The sequence below is a fragment of the Xenopus tropicalis genome, chromosome 1 (assembly GCF_000004195.4).
Source record: "Xenopus tropicalis strain Nigerian chromosome 1, UCB_Xtro_10.0, whole genome shotgun sequence".
Lineage (NCBI taxonomy): Eukaryota > Metazoa > Chordata > Amphibia > Anura > Pipidae > Xenopus > Xenopus tropicalis.
Window position 1 is genome coordinate 70,902,796 of NC_030677.2, and position 22,265 is coordinate 70,925,060.

Sequence of the window (22,265 nt, forward strand, 5' to 3'; positions counted from 1 at the left end):
AACATCATCTTGATTCCTGTGTCAATACATGAAGGGTCATTTATATATGCTACAGCACTAGGGGTCTTTGTGTTTACCCATGCCCATCCCTATTGTATCAGCAGGCAGCACCCACCAATTTTGACTAGCACACACGCAAAATAAAAGCAGCTACATATGAATGATAGGTTTCTAAAAGATCAACAACTATGTGAGATTTGAAATAACACCAACAGACCCTTTCCTTCAGTTTTCCAAGCAGAACTTTCAATCTTTCAAAAAGGTCAATCCTCATATAGCTACAGAACCAGGCCGAGTGTCTCCAAAAGGCCTTCAAATCTGTGCATATCAGCTACATAAAGCCTACGCAGGCATATTCAATGTATCATTAAAGCAACATGGAGTGTTTGTTCCACTGCTCTCCGTCTACAGAGAGTAATTCTACTTTTCTCAGCCTGCAAAAAAAAACCCTGCAGACTTAGAGCAGCTGAGCCAGCCTTAGTAGCATGCTGTTTTAAGGCCTCCATGATTATACATGTCCCAAAGAAATCTAAAATTGACTGCATCAATGACCGCAGGCCTAACAAGTTGTTATAAAGAACCTTGAAAAATCAGTTCTCACCTGAATCAGCTCCATTTTTCCACTTCAATTCAGATCCACAGAATCTCTGAATGCTCTTTCTTGCCTACAGTTCTGCTTTCAATACCATAAATTCAATCAAACTCATCTACAAATTAGCAAATCTTATTCTGCCTCACAAGTATTGCAACGGCATTCTAGATTTCTACGCTAGTAGACCACAGTTTGTTTAGATAGTGTCCTCACTAACAGACCACAGATTGTTGAGATAGGGAATTGCTTGTTTACTATAATCTTAACTAGCACTGGCACAACACAAGGATGCTGTCTTGGTCCCAAGCACTTTATTTATACACCTCTGACTGAATTGTAATACAAAGCGCAATAAGTTCCAAATTTTGGTAACAAGCCTATGAGGATTTTGCACAACTTCATAACTGCGCTAATAATCTTACGGAAACATACCTATTCAAACTGGCCAGTTTCAGTTGTTTCCTCCAAAGAAAGCAAATGTTTAAGAAATTTTCACCATCACATGTAAAATGAAATTTTGCGGAACATTAAATGTAAAAAAGTTTGATTTTTCAGTAAATAACAGATGGAGACTGGAATTTTTATACAAACTAAAAAAAAAACATGACTGAAGATTTTTGAGAAGAGTATATGGAAAACACTGGCTAGCAGTTAAAAGGCGTGTATGCACAAGAGTAGAATGCCAAGAAACAATCCCATTACTGTGGGCTCACCTCTAATGTCACCATCTGTTTGGCCATCGCACGCTCCACAACTTCAAACATCTGGGTGTTCTGAATTCCCAAGCCACAGAATATGGCAAAGGCTTCTAGAAACTGTTCATCGTTTTTGTTGAATGCTTTAATTTTGCCAGAGTTTTCATCCACCTTATTTACAAGTTGACAGACTCCTTCATTAAAAGAATTTATTATTCAGTGAGAAATGTTATTTAGCAACATGTATAATATGTATACCAGGGGTTCTTGATTCTTTCATAAAAGAAAGAAAAAGCCCACACAGAAAAAAGGAGAACGTACAAATTCCTTGCAGACAGTGTCCGTGTCTGAATCAAACTCAGTGCTGGAAAGGAACAATGCTAACTACCAAGTAGCCAATTGTGATGTCTGCTGATTGGTTGGGTTACTAGGAATGTAGAAAATCTTGTACCTGTTATTACAATACCAACTATATGTATGGAGACCTTTCAGTGGAATACTGCTTGAAAAGTTTTAGACCTTGTAATTTTATAACCATATACAAAAGCCTTACTTAGACTGTGTCTTGGGGCACCTAAGCTCCCCAAAGCAAAATCCAATATACATTCACATATGCCTGCCTGAAATAGCATGCTATTTGTCTCTGTTTGAAAATATTTGAGACTAAATACAGATGTAATTGATATTGTTGTTGTGTCTGTCACCTCCAAACAAACCCCTGAATAAATGTACTTTACTATGTACATTATCTTCAGCATTTGTAGCTTGGCACTCCTTCCCAATGACAGCTCAGTCTGCCCTGTGGAGGTGAAGTTACAACCAGATTGGGAAACCAGTGCAAGCAACAGTGTAAGTTGTGAAATATCCCATATCAGAAAAATAAACCCTTAAAATAATGGAAGCAGTCAGCAGAAAATGGATTTAGTTAGAAGAAAAAAGGCTTGCATGTTGCTGTTTAGAAGTGACTAGAGAAATGTCAGATGACTCTTCTCTCCCACTAGACTAGAAGCATCACAATACTTTCCTCTTCTCAGTAAATTAATTTTCTGCGAATAAAACTGATTAGGCCAATGAACAGCAGATGATATTATTGTTTTAAATTTAATATGTTAGCAGTGAAAAAACTGTAAATATCTTGAAAACAAGAGAAAAAATAATATAAATTGTTAAAGTACTTTAGTTTGCTTCGAGGGTTTGCATTTCTTTGTTACAGATCATAGGTTAGTCCATATTTAGCAATTTAGTTTAAATTATTTGTATTATATTGCTGGAGAGAAAAGAAAGTAGATCACTTATGGCACTAGATGGCTCTTCTAGCTGAATTTTGTAGACATGATCTGATAACTGTATTAAGCCTAGCAAGCTTTACCCCAATGTACATCAGCCCCAAAAAAAGGCTAATCTCTTCAATCCTACATTTATGCAGCATGTCTCAATTTGTTTTCAGCCATGCAGAAAATATTGAAGATTTTATGTCTGTTTGTTTTGAAAGGAACCCTTTTGAACTAGTAACACAAAACCTGCATGCTGCAAAGCAAAGAGGCACATAATTCTGCATTGGTTTTAACATTAGGGAGGTCACCTTACCCCTCTTTAAAACCAGAAATATATTTAAAACACACATTGTAAAGGTGGCCATACACCAGTGATCCCCAACCAGTGATTCATGTTGCTCACTAACCCCTTGGATGTTGCTCCCAGTGGCCTCAAAGCAGGTGCCCATTTTTGAATTCCTGGCTTGGAGGCAAGTTTTGGTTGCATAAAACCCAGTGTAAAGCCAAACAGAGCCTTCTATAGGCTGCCAGTTCACATATGGGCTACCAAATAGCCAATTATAGCTGTTATTTGCACCCCCAGGAACTTTTTCCATGCTTGTGGTTCTCCCCAATCCTTTTTCTATTTGAATGTGGCTCATGGGTATAAAAGGTTAGGGTCCCTGCCATACACATGTTTAGATTTTAGTCTTTTTCCAATGAACATTTGGATATCGATTGTACGTTTTAATGCAATATAAAACTAACATTTAGTACTAGCTTCTGCGCAGCCATGCGTGGTACATCTATATTGGTAATTAGCCATCCATTTGATTTGAATATGTCAGTGACATATACAATGTATGATGTAGATTTATGCTGCAAAAAAAACAGTTCTTTCTGCAGCATGTACCTGCAATGATTACAGAGTAGCAGTGTAATATGAGGATTTTTAGCTGTGGTCACTATTAAAGGCGCACAGTCCTAATGTTGCCTGCAGGTTGGGGAATACGGGTTGAAGTCTAGAGAATCTAGAGTTATATTTTCCTGGCGTCGCATTTTAAATTATCAATATTCACAGACTGCAATTTGAACATTAACATTAGCTTTGAGACGATTTGAAAATCTGGCCTTTTGGTAGATCACAAGGACTACATTCGGGCACCCCTGATTTAGGATCTATCTGCTATCTTTCAGTGTGAAATATCATGAGTCAAAATGAATACCTATTACTTTATTCTTCTTTGCATTCTTGATTGGGGAGCAAAGCAAACTCTGAATATGCTTGAAATTCTTCTCTTCATTTCCGTTCTAACAAGAAGCAAAATAGAAGAAAAAGTTTTTTTATCTTTAAGTGAAGAATTCACCTTCATGGCATTTTATACTAACTGTGAAATAAATTGATGATACAAGAAAATTTGCACTTTTTCATTTACTGTGACCCAGATAGAAAAGCATGCCCTTAGTGCTCATTTAAAAGGCACTTGTGATTGGAGTGTGCACCTAGAGGAGGATCTGTAACCTTGTGCTAGGTGCAGAGTGTTGTGCTGGCGGGTGCAAGGCAGCTCTGCCTAAATACAGGGCTCTAGTGCACCCCCCAAATCCTCTCATGAGCACAGCACTGCTGAACACAGGTAACAAAGTAATCATTGGACCCATTCATTGGATTATATCACAAAAGGTATTTTATGTTCATGCAAAGGCAAAATTGTTTGCAATGCAACTTTTTAGCCCCATTGCAAACGTTTTTTCTATTAGCAACCTATATTACATTCCCCCAATTGTCCATCTAAATGGTTTTTATTAAACTTATTTTGATTTGATATTACCTATGCTGAGGTTATTGTGAATATTTTACAATCCATTTCTATTTCCACACATATCATTATTCATAAAAAACTGCTGGAAATAATCCTTTTTCAGTCACACAGGAATGCTTGTCAGTCTCAAATGTATTCAAATTCACATCAGTTTTGCTTGGATATGATACAAGTTTTATATTATCATGTTTTAGCAAATGTTTGTTACTTACTGTCCATGGAAATCTTGTGTCCTTACATATGTCTGGAATGTTAATTGCTTCCATTGTATTTGCTACATACTGTGCATACATGTAATTCATTTTGCTCACATCATATTCCCTAAAATTGATAAAAAAACAACATTGTTTAATAATCTGGGCTTTTGGATCAAGGTCATTAGAGGCAACACAGACTGAACATGTGATTATTAAGTCATAATTAATTTTATGAAGATGTAGTGTACAAAATCTCCCTACATGTTCAAGTTTGCCTTTATTAGACATAACATAACAACAAGTTGCATGCAGAAATCAGTAATGATAAAAATCACTGCAAAACCTTGCCCACAGTGACATGCAATGTAATGTGGATCTGAAGTCAGATGGCATGAGATGAGATATTTAGCTTTTTGTTTAAATGCTTTCCAGTTTGAAATTTCAGCAACTATATGGTCGCTATGGTTGTTTACCTTAGCAACCAGACAGTGGTGTAAATTACAGACTTGGATATGAATAGGAGAGGGGCTGAATAAAAAGATAATAAATAAAAAGTAACAATAATAATAACAGTGTAAGCTCAAAAAGCTGCCAGGGTCAATGACCGCTTTTGAAAGCTGGAAATATGTAGAAGAGGATGGTAAATAAAACAAAGACTAGTAAAAAAATAATTAATAATGACCAAATGCAAAGTTGCTAGCAAATAGGACATTCTATAACAAGGATGTCAAACTCAATCACATAAGGGGGCCAAAATCTAAAACACAGGCTAAGTCGGGGCCAAATTTTTTATTAATATACTTAGTAAGATACTAAAGGGTATATTTATCACAATGTGTAAAAAGTGGAGTAAGACATTACCGGTGATGTTGCTCATAGCAGCCAATAGATGCTTTGCTACTGTTGAAATCTGATTAGTGATTGGATGCCTTGGACAACATTACTGGTAATGCTTCACTCCACTTTTTACACAGCATGATAAATATACCCCTTAGTCTTAGTTACTATGTAAGGAAAATGGAAATTGATCAGGCTGGATGGTCAGACACACTCACCAAGGGCCACATAAAACAGCCAGGTGGGCCGGATTTGGCCCCCGGGCCTTGGGTTTGACATATATGTTCTATAATATACTAAAAGTTAACATGAAGGTGAACTACTCCTCTGGTGAAGGTATTGATCAGACACTTGTACCCCGGGCTGCTGCTGTTTTCTCCTAACAGGGGCACCAGCCCGGGGTACCTGTAGGGAGCGCTTCCTTCTTCCCTATTCGCGCTGCTGGCAAATGTCCGGGACAGACGCATGCGCAGTAGAGTGAAACGCCGACTTCTCTGTTCAAAGTTCGGCTTTCCACTCTACTGCGCATGCACGCACAGCGAACAAGGAAGCGATCGCTGCTACCCCGGGCTGGTGCTTTTCTCTTTGTACAGGGGCACCAGTCCGGGGTAAAAGGTAAGCGATTTAAATCACTTGGGGGTGCCTAACATTTTGGCACCCCCAAGTGACTTAGACTTTCCTTCTCCTTTAAGTTTACTTTAGCATGACCTATTTAAGTTTACTTTAGAATGACCTATTCCTAGCAACTTTGCAACTGGTTTTTATTATTTATTTTTAAAGTTATAGATTATTTGACTTCCTCTTCTACATCTTTTTAGCCTTAAATAGAGATTAATGACCCTGGCAGATTAAAAACTATTGCTCAGTAAGGTTACAATTTTATGTTTAAACGGACCTGTCACCCAGACAAAAAGCAGTATAATTAAAGCCCTTTTCAAATTTACTATGAAAACACAAATTATTTTTGTATTAACACATCAATACCCACTATAAAGGCATTTAAAAATCCCAGCTGTCTATCTTAAATTGCCTGCCCCACCTCTATGCCCTAGACATAGAGGCGGGGCAAACAACTTCTTTCACTTCCCATTCAGCACTCACTTTCCCCCTCCCTCCTCACCATCTAATCGTGTCCCCATTCTGGCACATACACAAGATTTTGGGGTGATAAAAAGGTTGCCTTAATAACAGTGTCAACAAAATGGGAGCTGCCTGCTTGCTAAGATTGTGTAATTTCAAGACTGAAGGAAACAAGATTTATTTTGCTTGACAAATAATTTGCAATTTTTCTTAGGGCGACAGGTCCCCTTTAATTATTATTCCTTATTATTCTATTCAGGTCCCATCCTATTCATATCCCAATCTCTCATTCAAACCACTGCCTAACTTCCAAGATGAACCCTAGCAACCACAGAGCTGCTGAAATTCCAAAATGGAGAGCTGCTTAAAAAAAAAGCTAAATAACTGGAAAACCACAAATAATAAAAAGTTAAAACCTACTGCAAATTATCTTAGAATACCACTGCTATTATACCAAAATGTAATTTAAAAGCAAACAGATTTTTTGCAAGGGGCCTTCAAATTTTTTACCTCACAGTTCTGACCAGAGTGGTGGCAAGGAATAAAAGGTCTGGGAAAAATTCACTTAAGCTTTATCAGAAAGGTCTATGTAAATACAGCCATAAGCACTCACAGAAACGCTGCTCTGAGTCCTCTGAAAAAAGATTAGTTGTGTCTGTAATTCCTGTGCCACAGACAAGCAGCTCTCTCCTCTCTCCCCTCTCCTGCTCCCCCCTCCCTCAAGAATGCTAAGAACTCCCCTCCCCTCCCTTAGGAAAGTGGATCTGAGCCAATCAGCAGGAAGCTTACTCATAGTTTTACAAACCAAGCATGTACACCGGTCTTGCTCTTGGTGCAGGAGTGAGGCATTATGGGAACTTTCTTTACACAGCTCAGTGTTTTTTCTTCCTGTTTGGCTTCTGATCATCTGAACAGGTGAAATATGGGGAGACTTAAGGGCACTATAGAGAGAACTGAAGGTATGCCTGCAGCTTGAGATTAACTCTTTATTAGTCTTTCCTTCTCCTTTAACATAGTATATCAAATAAGATATAATATAGGTCACTTTTAGAGTCCTTTCCAGGAACATGATGAAAGTAAGATCTGCATTGCCCTATATAACTTACTTCAGCATTTCTACTCATTCACTGCTTAGCTTGCAGTTCTTACAAAACCTCCACTGAATAGCCTGACAAGAGTGGATGAATGGCTAATAATTGACAATCACATTGCTTCAGCAAAAAAATCAGTATGCTTGCAAGTGAGACTTGCTTGGGTTGGCAAGTGCTTTAATTGTGCATAATGAGATGTCTGTTCAGAAAATGGATCATTTTTTTTATAAAACAGAAATGTCAAATGGATGTCATACGCAGATGGTAAAAATCTTTGCATTTGTGAAACTTTTGGTAAATATTAGAGAACATTATGCACATAAGATGTTCCTTGAATAGTATGCTTTATCTTACAGAGTATCAAAGATTTTCCTTGGTGCAATGATGAATATGTAAAGGCAATACACTAATTTGAAAAGCAGTGGCGGGCAGCAATTTATACTTGAAGGGTTGCCAACACATTTTATGAGTAAAGGCTCAGCCTTTATAGCAGTAGCATGCCCTGTAGCACATGTATGTACTTAATTTATCAAGTTTTGTTAGCTATCTAGGATAGAGGTTTTATATGATATGCCCAAAGACCATATAAGGCAGGGGGCTCAAACTCAATTTACCTGGGGGCCGCAGGAGGCAAAGTCAGGATGAGGCTGGGCCGCATAAGGGATTTCACAAAAAATTGGCTTTCAAGGGATAATGCAAGGCACGGCGGGCGGGAGCTGCTGATTGCGAAAATTACGTTATGCCATCATAACAGTTATTATGGGAAGACGTTCTGTGTGCACAATTAGCTCCTTAGCTCCTAATTTCCGCAATCAGCAGCTCCCGCCCGCCGTGCCTTGCATTATCCCTTGAATCGCAATAAAAATCACGATCAAATCATTGCTTTTGAAAAGGTGTTGGTGCGGGCCACAACATATTGTACCGAGGGCCGCAAATGGCCCGCGGGCCGCGAGTTTGAGACCCCTGATATAAGGAGTACATGGCTCCTGATAAGGGTAAGTTGATTTTTTATTGCTGTCTGCCAGTGACTCAGAATGATGTTTGCTCAGGGGCGGACTGGGAAAAAACCCGGTGGGCCCTGATCCTGATGGGCCCCTTCTGCAATACTCCCTACCATTGTTGACACTCTGCGATCCCTTCTAATTCCTCTGGGCCCTGCCAAACATGCACCAATCACCTGCTAGTTGCCTGCCATTCGCCCGCCTCCCTGCTGGGCTGAGGTGAATACTGTTCAAGATGGCCGCGCGTTCCACTCTGTATCGCACAGCCATCTTTAACTTTTACGCTAGGCCCGCCTCTCTTCCTTCTTCCCCCATCCTGCCTTGTGGCCCAGCCGACCTGCCTGCGACCCCCAGGCCCCACCAAGTGCTATGTCCAATTACAAATAAGAGAGGTAGATATAAGATGAAGCAGAGAGAAGGGGAGGTGAGATAAAAAGAGATGGTGAAAAAATTAACGTAAGAGAATAAATATGGAGAGCAGAAGGAAAGCGTAGAGGTGTGAGAAGATGAAAGTGGGGGGGAATAGGAGAAATATCCAAAAAAGAGCAGAGGAAGAACATGACAAAAGGGAAAGTCGAAGACAAAAAAGAAGCAAGGAAAGCATATAGAAGGAGAAGAAAAGAAGGAGAGAGAAGAAATAAAAAACTAAGAAGAGAGAAAAGTGTAGAAGGGTTTGCACAGCAGCAAGTGCGCTTATGTGATTAGTGGGCCCCTGCTGTGAGGTTTTCTGGTGGGCCCCAGGTACCCCAGTCCAACATTGTGTTTGCTTCTATTATTCTCATCTACACTAGGTCAGTACAAGCTGTTAACTGGTTGCTGTGGGTTACTAGACTGGACCAAATATTTGCCCATGCTATTACAAAGCACTGTACGATTGTTCCTCTAGGTGAAAATCATGTTACTGACAGTATAGAACCTTTTTAGAAACCAAAGCCACAAATATATAAAATGCAGGAGATAATGCAGAATTTCATTGTAAAATGTTATTGTTAAGGCTCATTAAACTGTTATTTTACAGGACAAATTTTATGTCTTCATAAAACATATTTCTACAGATTATTTAGCGTAAGCTGCCTGGCCTGCAGATGTCTCTGTTATACAAATACTATATATCAAAATAAATATTGTTTGACATATTGTAAGACACTGAAGTCACACACTACAGGAGGCAATAGGTCATATCCTAAACTCCAACTGTTTTCCTTTACAGCTTTCTAATTTTAACAGGACACACTACAAAAATGTTTAAGCAGCTGGGTTAAATGCAATTACTTGAAAATCAAAGCTTTTGCTAAAATAACATTAACTCTTTCACTGGCAAAGAAGCAACAGGACAGAACAGAACAAAGTCCTTATTAAGGATCAAAAATGAAATGCACAACTGCACAGGCTGGTGGAAACAATAAAGTCAATTTTTTTATCTGATATCAGATATATCTTCTGCCCTCCAACCAACTTTTTGGTCTTTTATTCTTTTTTTTTCTCTGTTCATACATCACATTTTTCTCCCAGGACCCCAAATCTACATAGAAAATTGAAAGTTTGAAAGGTCTCTAGGTGACTGGAAGCAAATTGACTTCAGTTGTACCTATAGAAGAATTATGCCTCAGGGTTTATGATAACAAGAGGCCCTTCAGTAGTCATAAATATGCTCCTTTTACTGTTGTAATGAAAATGTCTCAGCTGTGAAATTGATATTGCAGTGTACATGTATGTATGTATATATGTATGTATGTATGTATGTCCTTACTGTATAAGGTACACATATAAATAGAATATAAACCCTGCATATTGACAGTGAATATTTTGCTTTTACAAAAAGGCAATTAATGCAACATCACAAATAACTCTCTAAAGAGAAATGAAGCATAACTAATGCTACTCTGAGATGCCAGAAGCCACTCAGAAGTATTGAGACATTGCAAAAGGCTCAGCCCTGCATAGATATAAAAGGACACCAACATGTGTTGTGATGTAAATAATAGCAGACATGTGATAACAGGTTCTGCACCCAGGTGGATAATGCTTAGACAGAGAAGGAGTAACCACACAGATGCCTTTGTGGTTGCAGTTTGTTGCTAGCAGTCACAGCTGCACCCTTTCTGCCAAACAAACAAAACAAGTGCTATGATTGGCTGCAAATACTAAGCTGATTCTCTCCTGCTGTGCTTAAATGAATTATCTCCAGATTTGCTATCATCAAGGGAAACTAAACTATTTTTACAAGAAGCAACTACTTCTCAGTAAATCATAAGCACAGCTCATGTAGTCCTAACAAACACATCTGACTAGCTCTCCCCTTTAAACTAGCGTTTTGTCATTTGTGTTATGACACCCTTGGCTTAGTTCTTTATTCCCAAAATAAAAATCCCCTTAAATAATAATTGCAGCATGGAATGCCATTAATCTCTTCTATAATCAGTTCTGATTCTGCTGTTTTGAACTGCAACATATTTTGTTAGAGGAGATTAGCACACAGACACTTCTTGGAGGTATTAGATCCTTCTGCTGTCAGAGGTTTTTTTCTTAATGTGTGCCTCAATTGGGCAGTTCTCATCTGTGCTGTTGTTACCAAACTCAGATCCCACTTGGGAAAATCAGAATTGTGTCTAGCAATGCCCTAAAGTTGCAGAATGTTATTTTGAACCAAATTAAGTAACAAGCATGTATGAAGACTGAAACATTTTTAATTCAGTCGTGTCATACTATATAAAGACATAACAACATAACACATTTTCTCCTTAGTGGAGAAAACAACTTACATATTCTTTTACACTATTGTCAACTTTAAGGCACTTTCACACTTTGGGCAGGCCAAGCAGTACAAAGTGTCTTCTGCTTCCATATAAACAAAAGCTTTCTTTCTTTATACAGCATATTGACTGGTAATTACCTTTTTACAGCATCTGCAGACTCTTCTAATTCATCAGACTCCATATGAAACACACTTGAAAAGGTATCCTGTAAATAATACATTTTGGTATAAAGATATGTTTTTACTATACTGAATAAGACTATAGAAAAGGGCAGTATGACCTTAAATGACCAAAAATGAAACATATAATAGAACAATGTAACACACTCTTCAAAGAGGAAGAGCCATCCTACACCTATAACAAGCTGCAGGGCTTATTATTCATGCATATGGTACATACTGTAAAAAACTGAATGTTCCTAAAATTATTAAAAATCAGCAATGCATGATGACTATCCTATGCATTACAAATGCTAGTCTTATCAAAGTGTCATACAACAAATGTTTCATCCAACATAGAACAAGACTACATACAACAATACAATAAATACATTCAGGTGTTCCTGAATGCAAGCCTGTGGAACTGGATGACTGGCTACCCATTTTTAGTCTTAAACATAGTTAAGTATTAAAGATTGTTAACAATATTTAATAAATTTGCCCCTTATTAGTTTCAGGGAATTCTTTCAAAAACCATTATATACCATTGTATAATAATCTAAAAAAAGCCATCTTAAAACCAGTTAGCAAAAAATACTTGAACCTCACCCCCCCAGTCCACTTTTTTTGTATCGTTTCATCAGTCATCCAAAAAGTAGAACTTTTCCTGTTTTCATAGGAATTAAGAGGATTAACTACCAAGAACCCATCCATGTATCCATAGGGATATACATACTGTAAAATGATCTGTCGTTTTCTATTTGTAGAAACACAAGATTTCCTCAGGGTTTCCCTGGATTATTATTTGGGCATAGTCTTTTTAGATTTTTCAAAATAACTGTAAATATTTTTCCTACAAAAATAACCTTACACCTCTACATCAATAGGCTTACTGGGATACAGTGCATTCTTCTCTTACTGTGATACAGTGCAACCCTTCTCTTTTAATCACAGCTCTTCTTCAAAGGCTCAGGAATCAAATGGAAGAAATCTCCAAATGCCCACCAGTGACACCAGATTATAGACATTTCTTATTTGGTGTATACTTTGGCTCATTTAAGATTTTCAAACTACTTTTAGGAAGATTTTAGCAAGTAAGCTGCATTAGCTGCATTTATAATGGTGGTTGTTTTGTTGTGGGATCTATTTAATTATTTACAGCTACTGAAGCTGGTTTTCATTTCACAATTTGCTTACATTTGTATAAACTGTGCTGCAAAACAATAATTAACTTCTTTAATTTTTTGCTATCCATTTTGTCCTTACTTAGTTACTTAAGAAACTGGAACTTGGGCTGTACACTATTCAAACCAAATAGTTAAAGCTGTTGTATTTAGGGTTGCCGTCTGACTGGTTTTGCACCGCACATCAATTATTACATTGTACTTAATCCCAACTAAGATATAATGAAGCATTATTAAAGACAAAACAAGCCTATTAGTAGATTTAAGGTATGGAAATCCAATTTACGGAAAGATCACTAATCCAGAAAATCCCAGGTCCCGAACATTCTGTATAACAAGTCCCATACCTGTATAAAATATAACATTTACTAATGAGACATGCCCTTACTCACAGGACTATCTTCATCCACAATGAATATTGTGCATCTCTGAGCCTGCATAAATGACAGAATGGTAGCTGCGATCTTCTTTAAGATGACTTCCAGTGATTGCTGTTCTTCAAATATCAAGGTTGCAAGGTCAAGCAGCACCTATATGAATAATACTTAATAATATGAATGAGCATGTTATTGTTTTTTTAAAACCCTTCAGAGTGAAGTGTTTTATCTAAGACGTCAAGGACAAACATTCTAGACAAACTCAAGACAAAAGTCTACGACAACATTTACAGTTGCATTTTCAAAGTCTCAAACTACACAAATTGTACCTATCTACTAGATCTACTATGGAATACAGAACATTAGAAAAAGTTTCATAAGAGTATCACTGTAATTTAGCATTGAAGTAAGTGACTGGGATCCAAGAAGGTTGGCTTTTAGCAGTCCACAAGCTACAAGCTACAAGCTAAGTCTGTGATAAAATCCCAGTGCCCGTACTGCCTGACACATGAAACAATGTGATATGGACTCAAATCAGATTAAATAAGTGATCTGCTCTCTACATACTGTATAATCCTAGTTACCAACCATTATCAACTGATTAAGTTATTTGATAAAGCAGAATAATTTAGCAGTGTACATTGAAAGCAATCTTGGAAAAGAAGCCAAGTTTTTCTTCCTACTTTTGCATCAATGTGATTTACTATAAGGCTCATACCACTATGACAGGTGTGCATGTCCAGATTACTTGTTGGATGAAAGTTAAAATATAATTTTCTTTTCTAAATATTTTTTTTATTTCCAATAGCATGAGCTGCATTCAGTTTATAAGGAGCAATTTTCGGAATAACCTGCAGTACCTTTAGTTTAGACGTGTGGAGCCTGATATAAATAAGGGACAATACAATATATAACCTATTTTACAATATAAACATATTAGAAGTCAATAAGGATTTTCTGAACAGTTGAGGTACAACAAAAAACATGCATTTAAGGCATAAATGTTAGTTGGGGCAGCTGAAACTTTTGTTAGATAAGGAAAATAAAGCATGCAAAAAAAAATCATTCTGACAAGCCGAAATAGAGAATGAAAAGGACAAGGGTTATATTAATGCAAAATTATACTTCATTTTATCAATAGTGAAAACAAAAAAAGAAGAATTGACTAATTGCTAATGTGGTGTCATTAGTGAAAAAGGGTTCCTATCACAACCTGGATACGCCTGTTAGTTTGACTTTGCCGTAAAAAAGCTTATAGTGGTATTAAGGGATAAGAGACTGTAATACATTTCAAATTACACTACTTTTGTGCCAGCATGGTTTTATATGTAACAGATCTTGCCAGACTAATCTAATTGCCTTCTATGAGGAGGTGAGCAGAAACCTAGGCTCTTGACATTGGCATTGTAAGTACCTTTAGACGATTAATAATCTGTGCAAAACTACTTCCTCACTGTATGCCGTGCTGTTTTGGTTTCCCTATCCTTAAGGATAATAATGAGCTGAAAAGAGTGCAGTGACATGCAACTAAAATGGTAAAAGGAATAGAACAATTAAAGGGGAAAGACTATGGAAGTTGAAATTGTACATTAGAGGGCATTACAGACAGATAAGAGGATAAGAAGATCTTTTTCACATAGAAAACAACAAAGAACAAGAGGCCACCTTTAGAATTAAGGAAGTGAACTTTTTTTTTAAAGCAGCAAAAATGGTTCTTTTACTGTGAAAGAAAAGCTACTCAATATTATATTTCTAGGCTTGCACTTTAAGTGCTTTAAGGGATATATGCAGGTCCTACATGGTTTAAATTAAAATAAGTAATTTTTAACTGATAAAACTATACCTGGTTCCTCCTGTTTTCAAGCAGTGATGTTTCGTAAAGTTGTGCATTGTGTAGAACAATTCCGCAGAATGCCAGATAAGCAGCAAAGTCCTAAAACATTAATCAAAGAAATGGTATTTACTATCCCTTATATGCTCTATGATAGTTTACTGATACTAATCAAACACCACTATCATGATTACAACAAAAATGCAATATTTTTAGAAACACACTTTTACTTCAAGTATAAACGGGGTAATTGCTGCATTTTGTTTGCTATATATAACTCTTTTCCTGTTGGTAGATGTGTAGCATTGTTATAAGTATAGCTGCAAGAATGAGAGACTGCTAGGACCAACTTTATGGCACCCCGGAGCAGCACCTGTAATAAGCAAAACACCTTAGGGTTACGTACGCAAGTGTAGTGATCACCATGTTTCTTTTCACAATGCAGTTTTTTCTGGAGTCATTGTAGACACTAATAGGTGAGTCTCTTGATACAGTTGTGCTGTGCCTACTGCAATTGCATTCGGTTTGCCAAATATTTTCGAAGTTTGTCTGGAGTAATTTCTGATGTTCACTGACATCATTTTTGGTGTTTGGCATGTGTGCGCCCTATACTTTCGCCTCCACTAACCTGCCTTAATTAATGCAAGGGGTGCTGAGGGAACCCTGGAGCTATCTTGGTTCCTCTGCATCAATAGGCACAGCAGCACTCAATTGGGAACAGAAGGCAGAAAGAACTGAGCCGCGCTAAATGCAGCTATAATAAGGAGCAAGGGGGCACATTGATGCAAGTATCTTTAATGAAAGAGGTTTTATGTGCAACTGACTGTGAGGAAAAGTGCAAGTTGCCCACTAGAGATGTAGCGAACTGTTCGCGTTCGCGAAAATTCGCGGACTTTTGCCGATGTTCGCCACTTTGGGTTCGCCGCGTTTTTTCGCCTTGGTTTTCCCGCCGCGTTTTTCCGCCGCGTTTTATCGCCTATGCATATACATAGGAATAGCTTGCGTTTTTTTTTTTGGCGTTATTTTTTTGCGTTTTTTTTGCGTTATTTTTTGGCGCTTTTTTTTGGCGTTTTTTTTAAAAGTATTTTTCTGAGAAGTTTTTGCCCTTGATCCCCCTCCTGCATGCCACTGTCCAGGTCGTGGCACCCTTTAAACAACTTTAAAATCATTTTTCTGGCCAGAAATGGCTTTTCTAGGTTTTAAAGTTCGCCTTCCCATTGAAGTCTATGGGGTTCGCAAAGTTCGCGAATATTCGCGAGTTTTGGCGAAAGTCCGCGAACGGGTTCGCGAACATTTTTGCGCGGGTTCGCTACATCCCTATTGCCCACTATGTTTGTGGATGTAAATGAGCCCTCTTGTGTTTTATACTTCTCTACCTGCACAAGGCCCCCATGGATTCTTAAGCAGGGGTTCCCTGGTAGTTTTTTGTCTTCCTTACTGCTGATTTCTTGCTCTCTCTGCACTAAAAGAGATTAATTTCCAACTGGAAATTCTGCTCTTAAAGTAACCAAGGGCGGCTATAAGAAACCAACAGAATACTGAACATGTGCCGATTCACAAGCATTCAACAGATGGCCTAACAAGATCAGAAGGTAGAGAGCAGCTGTGGAAAACTTTGAAGGTATGGATCATTACTGTTACATGAGCTTGTTGGCTAGTACAGTAAGTTCAGTATATAAAAAACAGCATTTTTAACCATCTTTTTTTAGGGTTTAGTTCTAGGTTTAGTATACAGTCAGGTATCAGATGCCTTCCCGTTTTGCTCTCCTCTCATAGTTTATTTTAGTTTGCAATTATTCATTCTACCTTTCCAGAAATGATTAGTGGAATATCTACCTAAAATTCTGTTCCCATCCATAAAAGCATGGGAACTTGCCAATAAAATCTGAATCCATCTGAACATACAGTGCAGATTAAATGGTTTAAAAGCAGCATTTGTAAAGCAGAAGCAATAAAACAACAATAAATATTAGCTTTAAACTAACAGTGCTGTATGTGGTTTTCATATTATATATGAAGGTTGTTTAACAGAGTAGCAAATGCTTCATAGACACTTAAGATTGCAAACTGGCGGATAAAGGCAAACTGCTGGAAAGTTTATGATATCCTGTGATTCCCTGTATAAACGAGAATCAAGTTACATAACTCTATCCTAAAACAATAAGCATTTGTAATAGATGAATATTTTCACAGAACAGTAACCTCCAAAGGGATGAAATCATGTTATCCCCAGAAGTAATAGATTCCAATTGAAAACATTCCCAAAGTAAACCCTATCTGAAGTACAAATTAAAAGCATAAAAAACAACAACACTATAGTAGGATGTGATAGTCTAACCCCACATTTGCACATTATTTAAAGGAACAGTAACTTCAAAAAATTAAAGCGGTTTAAAGTAATTAAAATATTATTTGCTGTTGCTCTGCAAAAAACTGGTGTTTTTTGCTACAGAAAAGCTACTATATAAATAAGCTGCTGTGTAGCCACGGGGGCAGCAATTCAAGCTGGAAAAAAGGAGAAAAGGCACAGGTTACATAGCAGATAACTAGCAGATAAGCCCCATATAATGAGGGTTTGTCTGTTATCTGCTAAGTAGCCTGTGCCTTTTCTCCTTTGAATGGCTGCCCCCATGGCTACACAGCAGCTTACTTATATAAACTATAGTATATATCATTCTGAGGCAAACACCAGTTGTAGCAATGCAGGGCAACAGTACATTATATTGTAATTACTTTTATACACTTTCATTTTTTGGTGTTACTGTTCCTTTAAGGAAACCTAAAGAACATTATCATACTTTCACTAACCTCTTATTTATTTGCATCTTTACATGATTTGAACATACAGTAATTGCAAATCTTTCCACAGGCCACATATGTCCAAGGAACTTTAAAGATGGATTGTACTACACTTCTATTAGTTTTAACTCTTGCTTTGACCCTTACACAGAGATTATTTTGATTACTGAAACTCAGACCCACTGAAGTAAACTTTCATTTTCATACAAGTATGGGATTCATCACCCAGAAACCCGTTATCCACAAAGCTCCCAATTAAATGAAGGCCATCTCCCATAGACTCCAAATAATTAAGATCTTAAAAAAATGAATTCCTTTTTCTCAGTATTAATAAAACAGTACCTTGTACTTGTTCCCAACTAAGATAATTAATTCTTGTTAGAGTGTTAGAGGCAAAACAACCCTTTTGGGTTTAATTAATATTTAAATGATTTTTAAGTAGACTCAAGGTATGAAGATTCAAATAACAAAAAGACCCCTAGAGTGTCTTTTAATAGGGTGGTAAATGTTTAATAACATTATCCTCAAGAAAATATTCCTGTAAAGTGATGCTTATCCAGGGAGTTATGGCCATTACATCCCAACTACTGTCCATTTGTTTTACTGGATTTAAGGTGTGCTAATAAAGCCCTCACTCTGGTTTGGGGAAAAAATAGTTTTTGGGGGTATTTTTTTTTAGAAAAGAATAGACCACACCGGTGCGTGTGGTCTATTCTCATGCATGTGTGTATAGCATGCATGAGAATCACTTGGCTTGCTTATTATGTGCATGACATAGAAGCATCAGATGTGCCTCCCAAGCCTATGTCATACACATGCAAATAATAAGTGAGTAGTGGCACTCGCTCATCATGCGCATGCATGTGCCCCAACATGGCCACCCACACCAGGAGCTCCCTGCAAGATCTATTAGCCCACACCTCCAGTGGGAGAAACAATTTGGGGAGAGGGGGTGGCAGGTGTCCTTTGGGCGCCATTTAGCAACTCTCCTACTAATCTTTTTGGATTTCTATACAATTTACTTTATATGACTGAGTAAGTTTTGAGGATTCCAAGGGAGGCAAAGTGGATTGAGAACTGTCCCCTGCTATCATTGCTGGTGTATAATGGTTGGATACACACTGCCAGTAGCAATTTTGTCATGAGGTGAGCACTTTCCCACAGGCACTGCTCATGCAAAGCCTTATAGAAGCTTGATAGAGTTGTGCCCTAAGCAGAGACCAGGTTAAACAGAACACAGTTTAATAGGGAAAAAAGGCAAATGCTTCATCATTTATACATTCATAATGTGATTATATGTAGTATCCTTTCCCAAGCAGTTTGATTTAACTGGAATTAACCCAAACCACAAAAAATCATTATTCATTCTGCACCAATCTTTAAGTCAGCAGAGTGCATTGAGACAGGTAGCATTTTCTTGGCATCCAGCAAACCCAGACCATCTCTCAGACTGCCAGATGTAATGCACAATCCTTCACTCTGGTAAAAACTATTCCACTCTTCTACAGCTGAATGGTAGCAGCCTTTATACTGCTCTAGACCAGTGCTGTCCAACTGACCCCCCTCTGTGTGGCCCCCCACCTGTCTGGCTGCTTTGATGGCTTACTCTTGTGTAAGCTTTAAATGGTATCAGTACTGTGATTAACTGCCCCCCCTGCATGGTTCTCACCTCAGATTCAGGCTGTAATCCCTCTGTATTGTTTAAATATGTAATCCCCTGTGTTGTTCACACCTTTTAATCTCTGCATTGTTCACCCCCTGCAGTGTTCACACCTCAGGCTCAGGCTGTAATCACTCCCATTGTTCCCCTGTTCACACCTCAGGAGCAGTAGAAACCCACAAATAATCCCTGCACACTACAAAAAGAAAATATACTGAGGTGGTACTGCAATTAAAAAGTTTTTTAATATATAGTTATTGTGCAGACTGTAGGAGCAGTGCCAGCATTGTGTCACTGTATGCTGCCTGTGTGTGCCATACACACAGGCATCATAGGGCAAGCAGAGTATGGCACACACAGGCAGGGTAGGGAAGGCAGAGTATGGCACACACAGGCAGAGTATGGCACAAACCAACCAAGAATAGCAAACACAGTGAAAGTATAGCCCACGCAGGCAAGGTAGGGAAGGCAGAGTATGGCACACACAGGCAGGGTAGGGAAGGCAGAGTATGGCACACACAGGCAGGGTAGGGAAGGCAGAGTATGGCACACACAGGCCAAGTATGGCACAAACCAGCCAAGTATGGCACACAGGCAGGGTAGGGAAGGCAGAGTATGGCACACACAGGCAGGGTAGGGAAGGCAGAGTATGGCACACACAGGCAGGGTAGGGCAGGCAGAGTATGGCACACACAGGCAGGGTAGGGCAGGCAGAGTATGGCACACACAGGCAGGGTAGGGCAGGCAGAGTATGGCACACACAGGCCAAGTATGGCACAAACCAGCCAAGTATGGCACACAGGCAGGGTAGGGAAGGCAGAGTATGGCACACACAGGCAGGGTAGGGAAGGCAGAGTATGGCACACACAGGCCAAGTATGGCACAAACCAGCCAAGTATGGCACACAGGCAGGGTAGGGAAGGCAGAGTATGGCACACACAGGCAGGGTAGGGAAGGCAGAGTATGGCACACACAGTCAGGGTAGGGAAGGCAGAGTATGGCAGGTTTTTGCTGCACTACAACCATTAATATGGGTATGGTCATGTGATAACATGGGTGTGGTTTCAAGTGAGTGCGGTTTCAAAAAGGGGAGTGGTCAAAACTGGCTTCCATTATCGGCCCTCCACCACGTAGGTCGGAAAAATTCCGGCCCTCGGTACAACAGAAGTTGGACAGCACTGCTCTAGACCACTGTGCATGTTGATATGTGTGACTTCTCACCCATAAAAACCCATACTCCAAGCAAGTAATTAATATGCTGACATTGCCTCCAGAGACTGGAATGGGAATATTTAAAATTTTAGAAGGGGCGATTGGATACTTTTTTGGATATAGTGTGTCTGGATAATCAGAGTTAACATACTGTATAGTGCATACAAAATCTTATTGGTACCAAGAGCATCATCATGAGCCCTGCTGGTAATGCCACAAACAAGAATTCCTGATTATGCGGTGATGGATTAACACAAAGTCAGCTGCTTGTCATATCAGAAATGCATGAGAATGACTGGCCACCATTTAGTGAGGGTTTTTGGACTGAAAAGCACCAGTACTTGCTCTGTCAGACATTTTCAGAACATCAGACAGCAAGAGAGAATGACCCATATGACATCAGTCTAATAACTGTCAGGAGTCCCCTGATTATTTCCCTCGCCTTTCATTTTCTTCTGTTTAATATCTTCTTCTTTCATTCTAACCTTTATGTTACAACACCTTTTAATACAAGACTATTGTAGCAGCATATCTGACCTGATGAAGGACAATCAGTTGGTAAACAAAATCTTACTCTGTATAACTGTGTATATTGTGCCCTGTATTGCACTGAGAAATCCAATCAAACATGTTTGTAATATTTTGGTAAACTTGATCAACACCAGATGTATTGCATTAGCCAAATGTGGTTTCCACAGAATTCCTTAGAAATACTTTACATGTTCACTATTGATGATGTCACTAAACTATAAGATAATCTTGCCTGTATCAGTTACTGTATTGGCTCCTGTGCACATATTTGATATAGGGAAAATAATCTTGTGGTTAAAGTTCCTCTTTAAAAAAGGGTTAATTAAAAAAAAAAAGATATATGGCTTTGCAAAAATTACTGTTAGCCTCCCTTGACCATTTAAATACAATTTTCTACAGTAAACAATCTAACAGGCACAAATATATTTTAACTATGATAACCTAATCAAGCCTTGTTCATTGACATATAAATAATTTAGTATTGGGAGATCACAAATGCAAACACAATTACTGTATGCACATAACATACTTCACCTTTTCATCTTGGTCAGTAAATGTCCCATTGCTTCCTGACTTCTTATTGATTGCTTGTGCTACACCAACCACCTGAGTTCATCAAACAAATAAGAAAAGGACAATTATTATAACATTTATACATGAAATACAAGTATAGCTATGGGACCTGTTATCCAGAATGCTCGGGACCCGGGGTTTTCTGGATAAGGAATCTTTCTGTAATTTGGATCTCCATAACTTAAGTCTGTGAAAAATCATAAATATTGAATAAACCCATCTTGTTTTGCCTCCAATAAGGATTAATTATATCTTAATTGAGATCAAGTAAAAGGTACTGTTTTATTATTACAGAGAAAAAGGAAATAATTTTTAAAAATTAGAATTATTTGCTTATAATGGAGTCTATGGGAGATGGCCTTTCTGTAATTCGGAACTTCCTGGATAATGGGTTTCCGGATAAGGGATCCAGGCAGGAGTGTACTTAAATCTGGATACACTGATGCATGGCTGTTGAGTTAATAGGTTATAGATTGTATCGGTTCAGCTTAGCATGTGATCCCCATTAAAGTTAGCACTGAATTGCATTTTGATTTGCATATTGCAAGAACAAAATTACAAAATGTATATTTGATTAAGTATCATATTCCACAGATTTATTTATTATAAAGGGTGATA

The 22,265-nt window shown here is 38.2% G+C and overlaps 1 protein-coding gene across 5 annotated transcripts in view; it reads right to left on the reverse strand.

Moving 5' to 3' along the window:
* The window catches only part of pde5a (phosphodiesterase 5A), a 107,253-nt gene that overhangs the window by 22,186 nt on the left and 62,802 nt on the right, over positions 1–22,265 (reverse strand). For all 5 annotated transcript variants that reach the window (XM_031902313.1, XM_012966045.3, XM_012966035.3 and 2 more), the window contains 7 exon segments: positions 21,609–21,680; positions 14,885–14,974; positions 13,057–13,194; positions 11,460–11,527; positions 4,573–4,681; positions 3,767–3,851; positions 1,306–1,481 (listed from right to left, as the gene is read on the reverse strand). In XM_031902313.1, the coding sequence (XP_031758173.1) occupies positions 1,306–1,481; positions 3,767–3,851; positions 4,573–4,681; positions 11,460–11,527; positions 13,057–13,194; positions 14,885–14,974; positions 21,609–21,680 (738 nt within the window).